The following is a 20,352-nucleotide window of genomic DNA, read 5'->3' as shown; positions in this document are numbered from 1 at the left end:
TCAATCTTTCAAGAACCATACAGTGTTCTAGGATTCCCATTACCCGTTACCCGGGGTAAGTGGATTAGGACAACGGGTAAGTCATTTTTTAGCCTTTGTCACCCGGTGGTAAGTCAATTTTCAAGTTCGGGGAAGCCGAAAAACTCTTGAAATTTCCCGGTCCTCTTCAATTTTCCCATATCTGCTTTTTATTTTTATTAAATCACGAGAAAAAACTTTGATAAAAGATCGAAGATTTTGTCGATGTCTATCAGCGCTTTTATTCAAGCACTCGTTTACTAGGTGTAATCAAGCGCAAAAGAGACCACATTCTTCTCCTATCATTCTAAAAGTCGGTCACGGTGTCGGTAAAATCGGAAAATCCGGATTGATAACTGGTGCTTAAATCGGGACATAAACGATTTTTTTTCTTGTCATCGGAGGAAAATAAACTTACAGTTGCATTTATTATAGCTCTTAATAAATGACATAGTAATAACTATAACATATTTGTCAAATTTAGTAAGAAATCGTTTTTTTTTAATTTTGTACAAAATTCAATCGTATCCGAATCCAGCTTTGTTCAGTAAATTACAATATTCAAAGTTATTATGGCGGAAAATTCAAACTGAATCTGTAGATCATGAGTTTGCATAAGTTTGGATTTACTTTATTAGAGCTAGATTGGTATGCGAAACTTTCTGGACTAAGGATAAATTTTACAAAAACTCAAGTAGTATGGATAGGAAGTAAAAAATACAGTAGAGAAATGTTATGCCAGAACAGAGATTTATCATGGGGGTCAACTTCTTTTAAGCTGTTAGGGATAAACTTTGATATTGATCTTGATAAAATTTTAAACTTAAATTATACTGATAGGTATCATCAGATAAAAAATTTGATAAATACATGGTCTAAAAGAAACTTAACAGTTATTGGTAAAATATCTGTGGTTAAAACTCTTATTCTTCCAATACTTAATCATCTCTTTTTAACATTACCAAACCCAAATGCTGAGATGATTAAGAAAATTAATGATGCTATTTATTATTTTTTATGGAACTCACCAGTTCATAGAGTTAAAAAAGAAGTGTTGCACATGGATTATAAGAATGGTGGTTTAAAGATGATAAATATTCATCTATTTATGATAGCTTTAAAATGCACATGGATAAGAAAATTGTTTAGTTCTAACTGTAAATGGTCAACTATTTTATTTACAAATATGGATAAAGAAAAATTGTTTAAACTAGGAAATAGTTACACAACAAATACTATTTCAAATGTCAAAAATAAATTTTGGATTGATGTATTTAAAGCATGGCAATATTTTGCAGATAAAGATATAAATTCTACATGGGAATATTTTCTTGCTAGTCCATTATGGATGAATAAGAATATAAATATCAACAATAAACATGTATTTTATAGAAGTTGGTATAATAAAGGTATTGTTTTTGTAAATGATGTGATTAGTAATAGTGGAAAGTTTCTCTCATATGGGGAAATAAAAGACAAATTTGATATTTCTGGGAATATAATGATGTATAATAGTATCATTTCAGCATTAAATAAGACAAAGAAGCTGTATTCAAGGGGAGATAATAAGCTCACAGAACCTTTTATTCCCTCTTTTGTTCAAACCATTTTAAAAAGGAAAAAGGGAACTAAAGATATATATTGGATGTTAATACCTAAAGTGGTTCCTAATGGGGAGAAAAAGTGGAATCAAATTTTGGAACTTAATGAATTGAAATGGAGAGAAATTTTCAAACTTCCTTTTGCAGTTACTAATAACACAAAATTACAATGGTTACAGTTTAGAGTAAATCATAGAATATTAGCTACAAACAAATTTTTGTGTAAAATTAATGTCATAAATAGCCAGCTATGTAATTTTTGTAAGGAAGAAATAGAAACTATAGAACATGTACTATGGAATTGTGAAAATGTCCAGAATTTATTAGAAGAAATAGATATATGGTTTTTATCTAATGGTATAAGTATTTCATTCACCAAAAAGAATTTTTTGTTTGGTGATGTCTCACATGTATACAAGGGTGAAATTTCAAACCTGATTTTTCTGTGTCTTAAACAATATATTTATAATACAAGATATTTCCAGAAAGTTTTATCAATTCATGCTGTGAAGAAAGTACTAAAAGATCTATATAATCTAGAGAAGTGTATAGCAGTAAGAAACAATAAACTTGAGAGTTTTAATAAATTGTGGATTCTATTTACTCATTTGTTTCAATTGTAATTAAAGTCCTATTATAATTCATATGTGAAAAAAAATGATAGAATGTTAATTTTTGAACTATCAAAAAAGCTACATCAAATATTCATCAGAAAATTATATTTATTTTTATTTTATTTTTTTTTTCTGTATTAATTTTTTATTTTTTTTTTCTTTATTTTAAATTTTGATTAATTTAAATTGATTAATTTAACCTCTAATTTTCCATTCTTAAAAAAACGAAAAAAAATCTTGAATATCTGTATGTTTGTTAAAATGATTATTCTAATATGATGAATTCATGTATTTGTGGTCCTTATTTTTGAACTTTTATTATGTTATTTTTTATTGCAAATGAAAAATGTTGTATTATATTGTAACTACAGCTGATATATTTTTTTGTAAAATGAACTAACAAATACTAACACATACATGTATATATTTACATGATCTATTGCTAACATTAACGAGGCCGGGATAAGGTACCGGTATTCGATGTTTTCATTACTAACAAATGTACAGATTTCAATAAAAAAATGAAAATTAAAAAAAAAAAAAAAGTTTGGATTTACTTCAAAAAGGCTAAACGATATAAATCAAGCATCACCCCCACCAAAAAAGCCCAAACTTGACAAAAAGCAGAGAGACAAACTGTATGATGTTGAAAAAAGGACCAGGGGGTATGCTTTGCGCCGTCCGCATTGGTTGGCGGATTTAACTTTTAGATGTGGGTAAGTAATTTTTTTATTGATCTTACCCGTGGTAAGTCAAGGTGCCAAAAAAATCCTAGAACACTGCCATAACTCCTGAACGGTAAAAGTCAAAATCGCCATTATTGGACTTGATCTCCATTTTGTCATCAGTAACAACATATTAAAATTTGGAAAGCTTAGGAAGAACAGTTCATGCGTAAATGCAGGGACACGACTGGAAACTCCATTTTTCAATCTTTCAAGAACCACAACTCCTGAACGGTAAAAAAGTCAAAATCGCCATTATTGAACTTGACCTTCATTTAGTTGTCAGTAACAACATATTAAAATTTTAAAAGCTTTGATTGAACGGTTCATGAGTTAATGCACGGACAACATTTGATTCCCGCCCGCCCGACCGCCGTACATCCCCAAATCAATAACCGACATTTTTGTCACAAAAATCCGGTTAAAAATGGCCTTACTATTATGGGCCAAAATCTGTTAAATATGGCCCTTACCAAACTGACTCTTTAAAATACAAATTTTGAGTCCTGAAGGGTCACCAACAAGTAAATCTTTGATCCATGAACAGACACATGTGTTAAAACTTAATGTCCCAACATCATTTAAGGCTGGCATTTAAAGTCTTGCAATATAGAGAATATGGTACAAACTATATTCAAAAGCAGAGATCAGAACAAAACAGATTTTAAGACATTAATTGATATCATGTAAACTGTCACTGAACTCTGTTTTTATGAATTATTTCCACAGTTGAACATAATTAAAACAGATTATTATTACAGAAGAATAATAAGACACCTGTTTTATTTGCTTTATATTTCCCTTTCAACATGCTCAATGTGATACCTTAGGAAACAAATTATCAAGACACTAGACAGCTTGTACATACACGATTTTTCACATTCATTTTTAAAACCATGTATTATTTATATTTTTATGTATATATCAATTTCCCTTTCACTTCCAAGTCAATAATTATTAATTTTCACTTTCAAAATTCAAATGAGACCATGGTGCATTTCATCCTAATTTAAAAGCATCCATGCAAAGTATTTGAGATTCTTTCAAGTTGACAAAAAAATATTTATTTAAACCACATAAATATTTAATAAAGCAACCTGTTTAATACAATATCTTATAAAATATGACATATTTTTCTTCTCCATTACATTTCTTTATGAAGAATCCATTGGTTTGTCAGACCTACTCATGCTACCTTTATAAATCATAAAAACTTTTAGCAGTACTTCTAATTGCTATTACTGTAACGAGAGTCAGAGTGCACACACTGAAATGTTTCGCCTGCTTTACTGTCATTGATTTAAGTTGAAAGTCTTAGTCCAACCAAAAACATTGATCACAGTAACTCAGGTCAGATAAAAGCTGTCAAACAGACATAAACACCTTACAATTGTTTTTATACACAACTATAATTGACCTATCGGTATAACCTAACATCTATTCAATCTAACGTTAACGTTAATTATCATTTATCATCTTTATTGCATGTCTATTTTTTCGAAAATTATATAAAGTTATAAACTACTAAATAAGCTCACTATTCTGTCTTGCATGTTGATCTCTAAAACCAGTCAGGTCCCCATTGGCATCCAACAAACCAACCTGAAAAGACATAGGTGGTTATGATTAAAACAGAGAAAAGATATGCAGGGCTGTCTTGGACTATTAATTGATATTGACTGTCATTTCAGCAGGCAAGACATTAAACAAATATCATTTTCATTCCAGTGACTAAATCTGTCCATTTAACTAGTGATTGATTGGGTAGAGACTGGTTTTTATAATAATGTTCTACCAAAATTTCAAATGACCAGTATTTGCTGGTTATTATTGCTAGCTTTTTTTTTTGGTTTTGTGGAATTTTTCTCTTAATTTTCAGGATACTGCAAATCTAAAAATAAAACAACTATCTGTTCATATATCTTTAACATCATAAGTTATGAAATAAAATATGCAGTATTTTTCTAAACACAAGTATTTGTCAAAAGCAAATTTGTTTTCTTTACAAATTTCTATCTAAAACAAGCTTGTACACTTTCAGATCACTACATTGGAGATATTGATACAACTTCAGATCTGAAAATGTGCTTTTTGATTTATATTTTTTTGCATGGGCAACCTTCAGTTTAGATTTTTCATTTCGAGTCTTGTACAATTGAGTTTTGTTCCATGACAAATATAACCATTTTTGGTCCAAATACACACTTTAAATTTAAGACGTTTTCTGTCCACTAGCATATGTACACAAGATGAGTTCTCACTGATTTTGGATGTTATATAACATTTAGTGATTAATCCTTGTATAATTATTTCCCTATCCACACACCATATGAACAGGATGTCACTTATCTTTAGCTTTAAACTGAATATAATTGTTTTAACATTTAATGCATATGTGAGGGAGGAGTGGTGAATTGGAAAAAATGAATTTTTATTTGTAGGAAATTCCAATAGTAGGGGGAAGCAAACACATACTTCTTGTAAAGTTAATAGTTATTGCATAACAATTCTTTATATAATATTCCTTTTAACTTCCAGTGACTTCAATTAGGTGTCAACAAATCTATTTGCATTGAATATATGTCCACTTCATTCTTCACCTTTATCTGTGTCAAAGTCAACAATTGACACATCAAACCCCCCTCATTATGTATGTTTAAATATGGTACAGTAGGTTAAGATGATGTTATAATGACCATAAGAGTTGACATAAGCTGAGTGTCTGGGTCAGTTAGCTTACAACTATAATAGTTATAATATATTATCTTCTCAACTCTGTACAACTGGCTAGGCCACTACATTGTACAAACCATTCAGTGTTTTCCCCGAAGGAAAAAAAGTTGTGTGCATGGTGTGGTAGAACCTATATCTACAGGTTTAACACAAAAACAGGCATAAAAAGCATTGTCTTTTTAAACCCAATGCAATTAACCACAAAAATGTAGATGATTCAAACTTATATTACAATCATTATGGTAATCATTATGTAATTGGTGTATAATCAATTTCTTTATAAACCTCAATATTTATTAGCGATAATTAGGTCAATGTTATCAGATAGCTACTTGCTTAATCCTTTGTCCAAGTCTTTGTAAACAAGATTAGCTTTTTAAAAAAGCTGAGGTCATTCGATTGGCATTTTGTGAATAAACGAATGATAATTATTTTAAAAATATGTGTTTTAGAAATGTTTTTTAAAAAAGTTTTTAAGTTGTCATCTTCACATGTCTACCCTTCCAGCCCACCCAATGTTATATTTGTTTTTCTGAGAGTAAATGTTGGACCTTCAATGGTTATTGCATTGTTTTGTAATTTTTGTTCTATTGTTTTTTGTCATTTCTCAATGTTTTGCATTGTTATAATGTCTTCCCTTCAGATGAAGGGAGTCATACTGTTTTAGTAGTTTTTCTTCTTCTCATACAACTTTGTCCAGGGTATAAATCTATCCTTTGACATTGACTTATCATATTTGGTAGGTGTATTAAATTGAGATGGTGTGTCAAACACCATTGATACCTTCATATCACCTTGACCTATGACCTTTAAATCAAATTAACAAACATTTGGGTAAACTTTCCACAAATGCAAAGATTCCCATCACCAACATACATTTTTAAACCTCAAGACTTGACACCGTTTTTATAGAGTCGTAATGACTAATTGCCTTTTTTTTACTAGAAATATATATATAATTAATTAACGATGTTTCGGGATTTTTTAGCTAAGTTTTATTTTAGCAAGGGTCCCTTCTCAAAAGTCTCCCTATTTAAAAGTCTAGTTTTTGCTAGGTGCTCTTTTAAATTTTTACTGCGTTTATACGCAATGATAGGCATCTGTTTGAATATTGTTTTACAATATTCATCTCTTTGCAAAATTTGCCAATGCTTCTTAATAGCTCTGTTAAGATTTATAACTGTAGGGTTATATTTAGTTACTAGTGTAAGTGGAATTTCCCTTTGTCTAAAATTATCTGACAGAGTACTGCATCGTTTAATCTTGTATTTCACATCTTTAATGTTTTTTGCCGTTTCCAACTTATCATAACCTCTATCTATAAGTTTATTCTCCAAAGTCAGAAGATGTTTGTTGAGATCAGTTTCGTTGCTATTGTTTCTTATGTGACGAATTGTTTCACCTGTAATAATACTTCTAAAAGTATGTTTAGGATGTGCACTTGTAATTGGGAGGTACTGATACGTTTCAGTTGGTTTAACATGTAACCTGATGTCAAGGACACCACTAGATTTAAAACGCTAATGTCGGTAAACAGGTAAATTGATAGCTGTGCGCGATCCCACAATGCAATATTAAAAGGCGAAAACAACCGTGATTGTGCAAATGTAAACCCCAGGTATGATTAAAGCTTTATAGGGACCATCTCAAAATCAAAATAAATTGCACGAAAGTGAAAGAACAATCTTGGAAAAAACAATCTTTTCATAGCGAAAACAGGTTGATTAGATAAAAAGATTCTTATTCATAAAAATATGTCGTAAATTCAACGCATTTTTTACATTTTAAAACAAATTTGTTTTTAGAAGCTCAGAAACAGAATACCCATATTTTCTTTCATTAGTAGGTCATGAGACAACGTAAAGTGTATATTTACATCATTGGCAACACATGCTACTTCGAAATAAAACGTAACTAATGATTCAGTATTTCACATAAAATATAATTTATATTTATCAATTATAACTTGTTTATATAAAAGTTTTTTTACATTTCCATATCGTATGCCAAATTGTCATCATATTACCGTTTTTGTATAAAGTATTCTTTATCATCAACACTTCACCGTCTTTTCTTTTATTGATAGATCATAACTCAACATAAAGTGTATATTTACATCAATGTCAACACATGCAACTTCGAAATAAAATGTAACTAATGAGATACTTTTTCACATAAAATATAATTTATATTTATCAATTATACTTGTTTATACAAAAGTTTGTTTCCACTTCCTTATCTTGTGCCAATTTGTCAGCATATTAACATTTTTGTTTTTATCACCAACACTTCAATGTCCCTGACAGGAGACAAAATCAAGCGTCTAAACAGAAATTCGTCACTTTAAACGTTTTAAAGATTATATTTTCAAAGTAAAGTCTTGTCTATCTTTATATAGTCATTCGCCGACGCGAATGACAATAAAGGATTTTCGCTTCACTAAACATTGTGATTGACATAAAAAGTAATAAAAACAGTTATCTTGCATTTAAACTGAGGGAAAATTTTAAATAACAAATATTTACCATTTTAAATGTTTGTTTCTGATTTTCATGTATATCTGTGTGGTGTACAACAGTATGTGGCTCTGTGAGTTTGTGTATAGGAATGAGCAGATGTATAGTAATGACTTCAATATAACTGTTCTACTGACAAGGTGTGCACACAGTGGGAGTGAACCAAGAACAGGAGGATATTATTATTAAATTAACATTAATTTTACTGCATGTCAAGGTCAAAACTAACTTCCACATTGTCATTCAATACTGCTAAACCATCAAATGCCTTTTGATGTTTTTGTTTCTCATTGAATTGCATTTGATTTTTTTAAAACATTATTTGAATACCTACAAAATGTATTCTTTTTACCTATTCAATCATTGTCAATCTTGTGAATACTTTAGTGTGCAATAGATCTAAATTTAATCAAATGTATTTTTTTGTATAAATCTTTGGTAAATATAAAATATTCCTAATTGTAAGAAAGATAAAGACAACAAGGTGAACTATTTAACTTGTTTGTAATGATTATAAAAGGGTTTATATTAAATCTGATGTAACCAATAGCATGTTAGGACTTCAGGGCAGGTGTAGTATAGGCAGATGTCCTCAATGATTTCTCTATCAAAATGTAAAGTCTATTTCTAAATTCCAATACAGAGATTGAGAGAAATACAACATCCATAATAGGAATATGTTATTTAAATAAATCATTCAATCTGAAAGGTGTTCATTTCTCCAAATTCATGTAATAATGGGGTTTCACTACATGTTGTCTTACAACCTGAAAATTTGTTCCTAATTTTCATTAATCATACATGTACATGTAAGTGCCCTTTGAGGGAAGGAAGCAAACTTTTTTAGTATTTATCTTCTGCAATTGCTGCTATCAATGTAAAAGTGTAATGTTGATTGTAAAACTTAAGTCCATTAATCAGTCAAAAACAGATCTTCTTCTTATAAATAAAATCAAAGTTTTCACCATTTCAAAAATATATTTCTGTCTTAAGTTTTGGATTTATGGATTTGTACCAAACTTGGACAAGCTTGTTTATGATCAAAAGCTAAGGAAATTTCCTGTTTTCCATAGTATTACTTAGGCCAAAAAAAAATATATGTCTGTTTCCTGCTGCCAAGGCAAATCAATCTGGGTCTGTAGGTCGGGATTTTTTTTTTTTTTTTTTTTTTTAATTATTTTTGCACTCCCTGTCAGATTTGCAGTCGGTTTAATGTCATGTTTGGTTAGGGTCCTGTACCCCAAAATGATTTAATCCCTTTAAAGAAGCTTTAATTGAATAATCCTCCCGGTTCCGACATTTTTTAAACCTTTATTGTAGCACATTTGTGCTGGGAGCAGCCATTTTGATTGTTTGGGCATAGTAAGATACAAATTTGGATCGGAAACGATTTTTTTCCGGATTTGAATAAAAAGATCTAGGGTCGGGGGGTTTGAGTCAGGGTCGGTCGGGGAAACAGGAAACAGACATATATTTTCTTTGGCCTTATTAATGGACTTTTAGTTTTTCTTCCAGTTAAGTTTACATTACATACATTCTGCAGTTAAAAGATTTAAAAATAAATTGCTTGGCCTAGCGCAGCTGACAGTTGGCCCAAAAATGAACACAATATTCGGGCTTGATACAGGTCTGAATTTGGATTGAAATTAAATATTGACACATAATTATATAATAGGTTTCTGAAACATTGAAGAATTGGTTATATGATTTGATTTTTTATTCAATTATTTGCTATTGTGCGATACAACATGCTGTTGGAAATTGACCCCCCCCCCCTATTTTTGGCACCTTGTGGTATAATTTCAGAGTGATCCATATGCCATTCCATAAAATATTGTCTGGAAACTAGAAAAATGCTATTTTGGTCCCTAATTCATTAACTGTTAGGACCACAACCCCCAAAATCAATCCCAACCTTCCCTTTGTGGTAATAAACCTTGTGTTTAAATTTCATAGATTTCTATTCACTTATACTAAAGTTATTGTCCAGAAACCATGTGTCATCGGACCACCCTGACAAAGAACATGACAATGTGATAGCCAAAAAAATTATAAGATTCATAAACCATCCTGGACTTTTATCAAACTTGGACAGAAGATCTAGAGGAAAATTTTTAATAATTTATTGTGATAAATAGCAAAAGTAGGTGAGACACTGGGTTTAGGGAAAGCCTTACAAATTCTTTAAATACAGTTTCTATCAAAAGTCGGCGAGACACTTGGTTCAGCGGAACCCTTACAAATTCTTTTATTACAGTTTCTCTCTATCTTCCCAAGTTTTTGCTCAAAAAACAAAAAAAAAGGAATCAAATTGTCATTTAAGAACAATCCTTCTTTATTTTTAGCAAAATATGTCTTATTTGTAGATCTGGTCTTCGAGATCATTTTTGCTTTTTAAAAGTGTCTTAGTACAAATGTATCTATCTTTAAACTTTTCAAGCTTAAGATAACAGGCAAAAATGCCAAAAATTGGTTAAAATCTCAAAGCAAGAATTCCAATAATGTTTGATCATTTTTGCTTTTTAAAGTGTTTATCTCAATATAATCTATTTATAGTAGTTTTTCACCATAAGTCCAAAAAATAAATTTGATTTTCATCCAAGGCCGCCCACCATTTTTTTCAATTTTTAGATTTTGTGTTTCTGTTTGCAGTAAAAATAGACGATTTCGTTTCATTCAGAATTTTTCGGTTTTCAAATTTCTATCAAGTTATTGAACAAAGGTCTGCTGCTCTATGCTGACAACATATTTGGAGAATATAGACTGATTACAGAAAGGGCATATGAAGTATCTGAGTTCTGAGAAATGCATATGCATGTAGGTGGCCCAATGGTGAAACAAGGCTAAAAACACATTCTGTACATATAATTCATCTAAATTTTTACCTTTGCATATGAAAAACACATAGCAAAAGGTTTCAGTAACAACCAGGTGCTCCACAGGGCACAGCTTTATACGACCGCAGAAGTCGAATCCTGAACAGCAGTCAAAGGCAAGTATGGACACAACATTCAAGCTTGATACAGTTCTGAATTTGGATTGCGATCAAATTTTTGACATGATAGGAGTTTCTGACACAAAACAAATGTCAAGATCTTACAAATCTATTGCGCATTATTGTGCAATTAAAGATTTCTTTTTTAAACTTTTCAAAAATGAAAACAACTTCCACCCCGCTTTTTTTGTAATTAGTCCAAAACCTTACATTTCTTTATACATAATATAAAAGTAGTGTAAGGGAGGTAAATCCGAACATACCCAAAATTGTATGTTAAATGTTTTTGAATTACCTCCCTTACACTGCTTTTAAATTGTCTTAATTGTCCATTGACCAGAAAAACCTAGTTTTTCCCCTTTTTTTGCCCCTCATTCCGACACATTATGAGCCATAACCCCCCAAAGTCAATTCTTACCATACCTTCATAGTATGAAAACTTGTGATTTTACTTCAAAGAGATGCATACACTTAAACATGTTATTGTTTGAAAACTACAAAAATGATTATTTGGGCCCCCAATTCCTACACTATTGGGACCATAACCCCCAAAATTAATCCCAACCTTTCTCAAGTGGTAGTGAACCTATTTGTAAGAATTTATAGAGATCCATACACTTAAACACAAGTTATTGTTTGTAAACTAGAAAAATGCTTCTTTTTTTTACCTTTTGGTGCCCCTTATTCCTACATATTTGGGAAAATCAACCCCAAATTGAATCACAGCCTTTCCTGTTTTATATTGAAACTTGTGGTACAGTGGCAGAGAGATCCATACAGTTACACACAAGTTATTATCTTGAAACTAGAAAATGCTTGTTTTTGGTCCCTTTTAAGCCCTTAATTTCTAGACTATTTGGCCAACAACCACTTAAAATAAATCCCAACCTTCTACTTATGGTATTATACATTGGGGTACAATTTCAGAACAATTGAAATACTAATACACAACTTTTTAGTCCTGAAACTAGATAACAGACTTGGGGTAATTGTAATTGTAATCGTTAATCAGCTGTAATTGATTACAATTTTTCAAGTAATCATTGTAATCATTAATCAGCCCAAAATCTGATTACATGTAATTTAATTTAATCAATTACTTTTCAAAATACCCTGTAATCCTGATTACTTTTGGATTACATTCTGATTACAATGAACAAATTTTAAACTGTGTTTATGGTCAATAAATGAACCTTTTTGTTATTCTTATCTAAGAAATATTTAACAACTTTAAATAGCTTTGGTTTACTTTATAAATCATGTTAATTGATTTGTATACTTCAGTAAAAAAGTAAACTGTTGCATTATTGAAAAGTCATCATTAGTCTAAGAAGAGACATTATACAATTATATATCTCTGGCCTTAGTGAAAGACATTGTACATGTATTCATAATTTAAAAATGTTCATTTATATATATATATATTTGATAATATTAAACTGTTATATTTTAAAAGTAATACTTTTCTTTAACCCTGAATTATAATATTTTGTTAATATTGTGATTTTGTCAATTTTGAATTGACAGGTAAGAAACCAATTAAGGTTTGTTTTTATTGCAATTACCTATTGAGTATAGCTGTATGACAATACGGGCGATATCTTTTTGCGCCAAAAAGTAACTCATTTGCGCCACAACTTAATTGCGCCAATACTTCTTTTGCGCCACATAATTTTCAAAACTATAGGTATCATTTGCGCCAATGAAATAATCATCTAATTGCGCCAATTTTATTTATTTTTATTTATATATAACAACTAAATGATTGACTTCCATCCTCCTATTTTTGGGCTTGGGTCCGGCAGTTTACCGACTGGCGGAGTTAGTCATTTTAATAACGAAATGTATGCTGAATTAAAACGTTCACCCGTATATATACAGTTAAAACCATATAAAATGTCTCTGTTCATCATTGAATTAAAGGCTGGTATTTGTAGTTGAGAATAGACACATATTCCTTTCTGCTTACTTCTCTACTCATTAGTTCTTTACAAATGCCTGACGGAATTTGTGTTCTTCAACAATGATGACCGGTTTTCCTCTATCAGACTCTAGTTTTTGAATGGTATATCAGACATCTTGACTCGTGAAAAAATATTCTTTTACTAAACAATTTATTTTTTGGTGAGTTTTCTTAAATTTGATAAGTGTTCAGTTAAATCTTAAGTGGAAAGGTTAATTATAATACATGTATGATATTGGTAAAACATGTACATGTATGATATAGGTAAAAAATATTTACAGGTAAATCTGGCGCAATTTCATTTCATTTATTGGCGCAATTTCATTTCATTTATTGGCGCAATTTCATTTCATTTATTGGCGCAATTAATACCATCAAAATAAAAGACAGTGGCGCAATTAATACCTTTTCAAAACTGCAATTGGCGCAAATTGATTCTGCCCGACAATACATGTGATAAAGAGATTAATCAAACATGTGGAAATTTATCTAATTAGCACAAACTAAATTAAAAGTTGGACAAATATTTTGTTTAAAATAAGCAAATTTTTGTATGTATTTGGACTGGACATGTAAAATGCAATGATTTTAGTACTTATTTATGTTTACCATTTTATTACACAATAATATTAAAATTTTAATTGTTTTTAACTGATAACTTTATTTCATCCATATTTTAACTACCTCAAACAGCGCCTTGAAATACAGTATATACAGTCTGGAAGAGGTCAGAAGGTAAACAGCAAACTCTTTATAAAGCTTTTTTCAATTGAAGTCAAAAAAATCAGAGATCAATGATGATAAAGTGTAATGAGTCATAAGGTGACACAATGTTCATGTGTGAATTTAGTGAACTTTTTTGGTTTATCAAATAGATGAAGTTTGAAGTCATCATTTTATAATATATCAAACAAAATTGATTCTAAAAATGCGCAAGATACATTAAATGTTTATTCATTCACATCATACAAAATGGTTTTTTTAAAATTCATTGTAATCAGATGTAATCATGATTACTTTGCTAATGTAATCATTAATTTAATCAGACACCTTCAGAAATGATGTAATCATTAATTTAATTTAATCGTACAAATGTCAAAGTAATTGTAATTTAATCAATTACATTGAAAGTAATCGGACCCATCTCTGCTAGATAAATGCTGTTTTTGGCCCCTTTTGGCCCATAATTCCTTAACCTTTGGGACCATAACCCCCAAAATCAATCCTGAGCTTCTTTTTGTGGTTTTTAACATTGTGTTAAAATTTTATTGATCTCTTTTCAAAAGTTATTATCCGGAAACAATCTCTTCGGACGAAGCTGGCGACAACATCGAGATACCAATATACGAACAAAATTTTTTTGATTTTTGTGGTCGTATAAAAATTGTTAATGTCTTGCCGACCATTTTTGCAATTTTAAAGATGAAACAGCTCTGAATTTGGAATATTGCAATTAAAAGTTTGACAAAGGATAGGTTTCTTGACACCAAATAAATATGGTCCGAGAACTTAAAAATTTGATACTGGATGATTACCTACATTGTAATTTGTATTATGACCAATATCCAAAATCTAATTTTGTATGGAGACTTAATTTTAAAGGAATTAATGTACATGTATTTTTGCTGAATTTATATTATTTTCGGGTTGCTAAAAAACATGCCAAGCAGTTATAATGACTTTTTTGCATTGAAAAGTATATTAATATTCCAATAGAAAACAAAACTACACAGAGCAGGACTAAGAGAATTCGAAGGGGAGCTGTGCTAACTTACATGTAGATGCATGTACTTCACATACATGTACAAAATGTATTAATCAAGGCGTTGTAAAATAATTGTAAATATTCACCTCTTTCGCCATTGGTTCTAGTCCAGAATCTTTGTAGAATTTCACAATATCGTCTTTGATTTCCCCTCCACCACTGGCTCCTCGTGTGGGTGTTGTCTGAATTATTTTCATCGGACTTGATTGGGCTGCAAAAAAAATATATCAGCTGATCATTGAATAATAAGGAGCTGTCAGAATGACAGTAAACCTGATTTTTTTACATTTATTTGTGTCCTGGCATTCATCAATATCACAAGGACCAAAACTCCTAAATGGTAAAAGTTACAATCATCAATAATACCAAACTTGACCTCCATTTTGTCAACAGTAACAACATTATAAAATATGAAACGCTTTTGTTGAATGGTTAGAACTCATGAGTACATGCACAGACACGTCTGGAAACACCATTTTTCAATCATACAAGAATCATAACTCCTGTACGGTAAAACCGTTAAAGTCAAAATCGTCATTATTGAACTTGACATCAATTTTGTTGTCAGTAACAACATTTTAAAATATTACAAGCAATATTACGGACACCAATTGGCTGGCGCCATCCCAACATCCCCAAATTAATAACCGGCATATTTTTTGTTATAATATATATATATATATAGGTGCACCAGTCTGTACCAAAAAGTTTTCCAACTACTAGTAAGAAAACCAATATTTCGCCAATCTTCTTATGTGCCTAAACAAAGTTTTGCAAATACTTGCTAGTCCATATAAAATTTAACTAGTATGAGGCATCGGACTAGTGGCTAACGGTGCAGGCTGAGTGTACTATGCATGATTCTTTTTGCAGTTCTTTGATATTTATTTAAGTCCACAATAACAAATGTGTGTTATTTTTCTCTAATAACCCTGTAGAATTATATCCTTGACTGCAAAGGTGGGCAGTAAAAAAGCTGGCCTCTGATGAATACTTTCATTATAAATAGACGAGATATTCATTTGAATATACTATATTTTGATATACAATGTACATGTGTATATGTATACAATATTTTATATTCGTAGAGAGGACAGTGACGAAAAGAAATCATGGTACATTTCTAAGTGTTACCTGACACAAAAAAATATATGCCAATTAAAACTTCAAATAAAAGATCAAACTATAATATCAAAGTATTGATGACCTATAATGGTTTACTTTTATAAATTGTTACTAAGGTGGAGCCTTGCCTTATTGGCACTCAAACCACATCTTCCTATATATATATATCTACATTTGTATATATATAAACGATTTTGATTAACACTTTGGCCGATGAGTCCCGGCTTACCGGGATTTACGCTACAGACAGCTGACAATGAGTCCCGTTTTACTGGGATCAGAATACCTCTTTTATAATTCCCGCTCAAAACAGTGCAAACATGAGTTATCATTCTTTGATGAATACCTGGATGAAAGTGTAAACATGACACTTCCGTTTGTTGAAAACCGTGTCAAAATCAGAGGAAATTTACGGAATTTACCAGAATTTGAAATAAGGAAACATTATTTTTGAAAGGAAATGGAAGAATTGAAGTCAAACCAGTATACAGTACTTTTTTGACATAAAATGTCGTTATATATACGTGTATGTACAAAACTCTTGGAATGGACATCGTTCAGTGTGAGGAATTTGTACAGCCTGGTAAAATTTTTCCAAAAATTACGATTTGGGGTCAAAGAGCAGAATTTTGAGAATTTCACCTAGATAATGCTGAAAATTTGAATTTTTTATGAAGAAAAAATTATCAAAACATGAACATAGTGTTATTGAATGATATAAATCCACAAATAACTACAAACAAGTTTTTATTAAAAGTTATGATGAAGATCTCCCACTTAAGGTTCATCATAACCTTTTGGCTAAAATGACCGTATTTACACCCCAAATTTTACTCTGAGTACAGACTAACCTATACACCTGCAACAGTTTTAAGGGATGGCAGGAACTAGATATATACATTTTAAATGCATTTTATGTTTCAGAAAATTATAAACTTTTCTAGATTTTGCTATCCATTTTTTTTCGTTCCTGCAGAAGGTGCAAAAATTAACTAAGTAGTGAAAACGATTGAGAAGCTCCCCTCATATAATCAATGTTGTGAGTAGTATTGATTCAAATGGACAATAGATGGACAATAGACACCTGTAAACAATAGGTGATTTAACAGGTTTAAACTGTGTTACTGAGTGGACCGTATCAAATGAAACTCGGGTGTTTGTTTATTTTGCTATCTTCTGTAAACTGGAAAAAAATGAACATCAAAATCCAGGTAAGTTTTTAATTTTCTGAAACGTAGACTTCATATAACTTTTATATATCTAGTTCCTGCCATGCCTTAAAACTTTCCTGGATGTTCCAGTTTGTCTGTACTCATAGTAATTTTGGAGGTGTAAACACAGCCATATTTTTCAATTCCTTATGATGAACCTTAAGTAATAGTAGCCAGGGAAGCCATCGTCTCAGAGTAGCTTCAGTCTGGGCAGCAATCGGTGAAAGGGATAATTAAGTAATTGTATTACTTAAGTTCATGTTGATCTGACAATTGTTATAATTAAAGACTAATGATTTGATTTAAACAAGTCATTATATATTTATGATGATTACATTGAACTTAATTTTACATACAGTACCTATTACACTTATTTTCATATGGACTTAAAATAATTCATCTGAATTATATTACTCCAATATAGCTGCGGAACCGTAGCTCTTAGGTCCTTATGTTATTTTTTGACTATTTGCGGACCATAGAGCTACGGATTTTTCCTATTTCAAAACGTTCGGAATTGCGACCCAGGTTCAGGTCGCACTTATTTCTCAAAAAAATATTGTTTATAATCCATGCAAAACTTGTCAATATATATAGTTCGTTTCGTTAGATATTTTTCTAGGATATGACGTACCTATTTATGTTTGAATATTCATTTCCTTAACACTATTATCTAATTATATCCATTTGTATACATTCTCCGCCTATTTTATTCGGCCATATTGAATCTCGTAGTGACGTCACGAGAATCAAGAAAAGATAACTCTTACAGGAAAACACGTGTTGGTTTGTTTACGTTGTCTTTTATTTTATTTTCATGACTTTTTGAATGAAAGTACGTTTAATTAAGGTTAAATACTAATGGAAATAATAATTCTTTCAAGCTTTTTAAATATTTCGAATGAATTAATGTTGTAAAGTCTTGAAAACACTCGATTCTCGCTTAGAAATAAGTAAACAAACCAACACGTGTTTTTCTAAAAGAGTTATCTGTTCTTGTTTTTCATAGGCGTTCCTCACCTCCAACATAGGAGATCAAGGATATTTGAGTTATCTTTTCTTGATTCTCGTGACGTCACTACGAGATTCAATATGGCCGAATAAAATAGGCGGAGAATGTATACAAATGGATATAATTAGATAATAGTGTTAAGGAAATGAATATTCAAACATAAATAGGTACGTCATATCCTAGAAAAATATCTAACGAAACGAACTATATATATTGACAAGTTTTGCATGGATTATAAACAATATTTTTTTGAGAAATAAGTGCGACCTGAACCTGGGTCGCAATTCCGAACGTTTTGAAATAGGAAAAATCCGTAGCTCTATGGTCCGCAAATAGTCAAAAAATAACATAAGGACCTAAGAGCTACGGTTCCGCAGCTAACTCCAATATTACTTCAGTACATTTGTCACATATAAGCATCGATTCTTTTTTGACGTCTGGCAAGGCTATTTTATTTTTTTTTCTGGGACGCCTTCCTCGTAGAAAGGCGTCCCAGAAAAAAATTAAAATAGCCTTGCCAGACGTCATAATTATTTGGACAAGACTAGTCCCAGATTACTCGGACGTCTAACGGCTGTTTCTCAAGACAAGCTGGGACCGTGGAACTTCAGAGCTCGTCCCATATGAAAAGTGGATACTAGCCTGTTCAAAATGGATGCGCTGCTTTGTCGCTTCTGGTGCCGACTAACGGCCATCGTCACTGTGAAAACTATCTAAATGTGAGAAAATAAAGAGTGGCAGGTAGATAAAACTTACATAAATGAAGAGATACATGTAAATGAAAAATGAACAAATTAATACCCAATTTATATAATCCCAAGGCCATAAGTCAGCACCAGAAGCGACGAAGCAGCGCATCTATTTTGGACGGGCAAATATCCACTTTCTGATATGGGACAAGCTCTAACGTCCCACGGCTCTAGCTTGTCTGGCAAAACAGCCGCTGGACTCAACGAGTAATCTCTGACTAGTTCAGGACCTGATAACCGGTTATCCTTGTTTGCCAAGGATCACCACCGAGAGTTTAAAACATGTACTTGTGTGTTTTACATTTTGATAATTCATTTGAAATAATTCAAATATGATTCCCAAAATGTACACCCTTTTTCTAACCCTTTTATTTACATTTGACTGATTTGTTTGTCAAGATACATGCTGATTTACAAAATTAAAGCATTGTCTCCGTTATTTTTTAAAGAAATTAAAACAGAAGAAGTTATTTTTATCAAGTTATACAGAATGACTTTCTTTGTATTACCATAAACAAAAGAGCACGAGGAATAGTTTTGCAACAAGGGGGGATAATTCGAGGGAAAATTTACCATCATCCATCCACAAACTGGCCAGTGTTGTATTGGAATTCGCCATTGTTCCGAATATCTAATGCAAAATATCCATCCCTGAATGTTCAAATATAATGATAATGTCTCTCTTCAAGTAAAATATAGTCTCTTTAATCAATAATATTTCAATAAATCAAGGGTCTTGTATCTCCCAATGACAAAATGGCGTCCACAGAAACTTTTCGGTCCTTGGAATGTGCTGCAAAGTTAGAGAATTCTGCATGCATACGACTGCAAAGTTTCAAATATGACATTTTGATGAATGGCGATAAAATAAGAACATGCCAGTAAGCTATCAAAACTAATTCTGGTGACCATGCAAGGAATGTTTTGTGTATCGGATCTTTTCCTGAGAATCCGAGCTTGGCGGCGACAATGACCGAAATGATACGATTGGTCCACTGTACCACGTGAAATGCACACTGCGCTTGCGTTTAAAAAAGTTCGGGAATATTTTGGATCCTACTGTCAAAGAGTTGTTATTAACTTTGGGCCATTCATAATTAACGAATCATTAAGTTTTCGGCATACAAACATACTTCCATGAATCTCAGTTTCACGAATTGTAGATGCAAATAAAAAAAATATAATAACAGGATTTTTTTCTTCAAATTTATAGGGGCGAAAGCCTGAGCTCGCCAGAGTTCATGTTTCATCTGTTTCTATCATATGTGTAGATCTATATCGACTTTTATAAAGTTTCTACATCTATTCTACATCAGAGACATATA

The 20,352-nt window shown here is 31.2% G+C and overlaps 1 protein-coding gene across 1 annotated transcript in view; it reads right to left on the bottom strand.

Annotated features, from left to right (window-relative positions):
* The window catches only part of LOC139517793 (transcription factor Dp-1-like), a 38,268-nt gene extending 18,245 nt beyond the window's left edge, over nt 1-20,023 (bottom strand). Inside the window, exons 1-3 of the mRNA XM_071309233.1 lie at nt 19,601-20,023; nt 15,017-15,141; nt 4,497-4,560 (exon numbers count right to left, since the gene is read on the bottom strand). Of these exons, the coding sequence (XP_071165334.1) occupies nt 4,497-4,560; nt 15,017-15,141; nt 19,601-19,646 (235 nt within the window). The 5' untranslated portion in view covers nt 19,647-20,023. The remainder of the gene's footprint in view (nt 1-4,496; nt 4,561-15,016; nt 15,142-19,600) is intronic.
* Nucleotides 20,024-20,352: the final 329 nt, after the last annotated feature.

The sequence above is a fragment of the Mytilus edulis genome, chromosome 3, assembly GCF_963676685.1.
Source record: "Mytilus edulis chromosome 3, xbMytEdul2.2, whole genome shotgun sequence".
Classification (NCBI taxonomy): Eukaryota; Metazoa; Mollusca; class Bivalvia; order Mytilida; family Mytilidae; genus Mytilus; species Mytilus edulis.
This window is presented reverse-complemented; position numbering and strand designations above follow the sequence as displayed.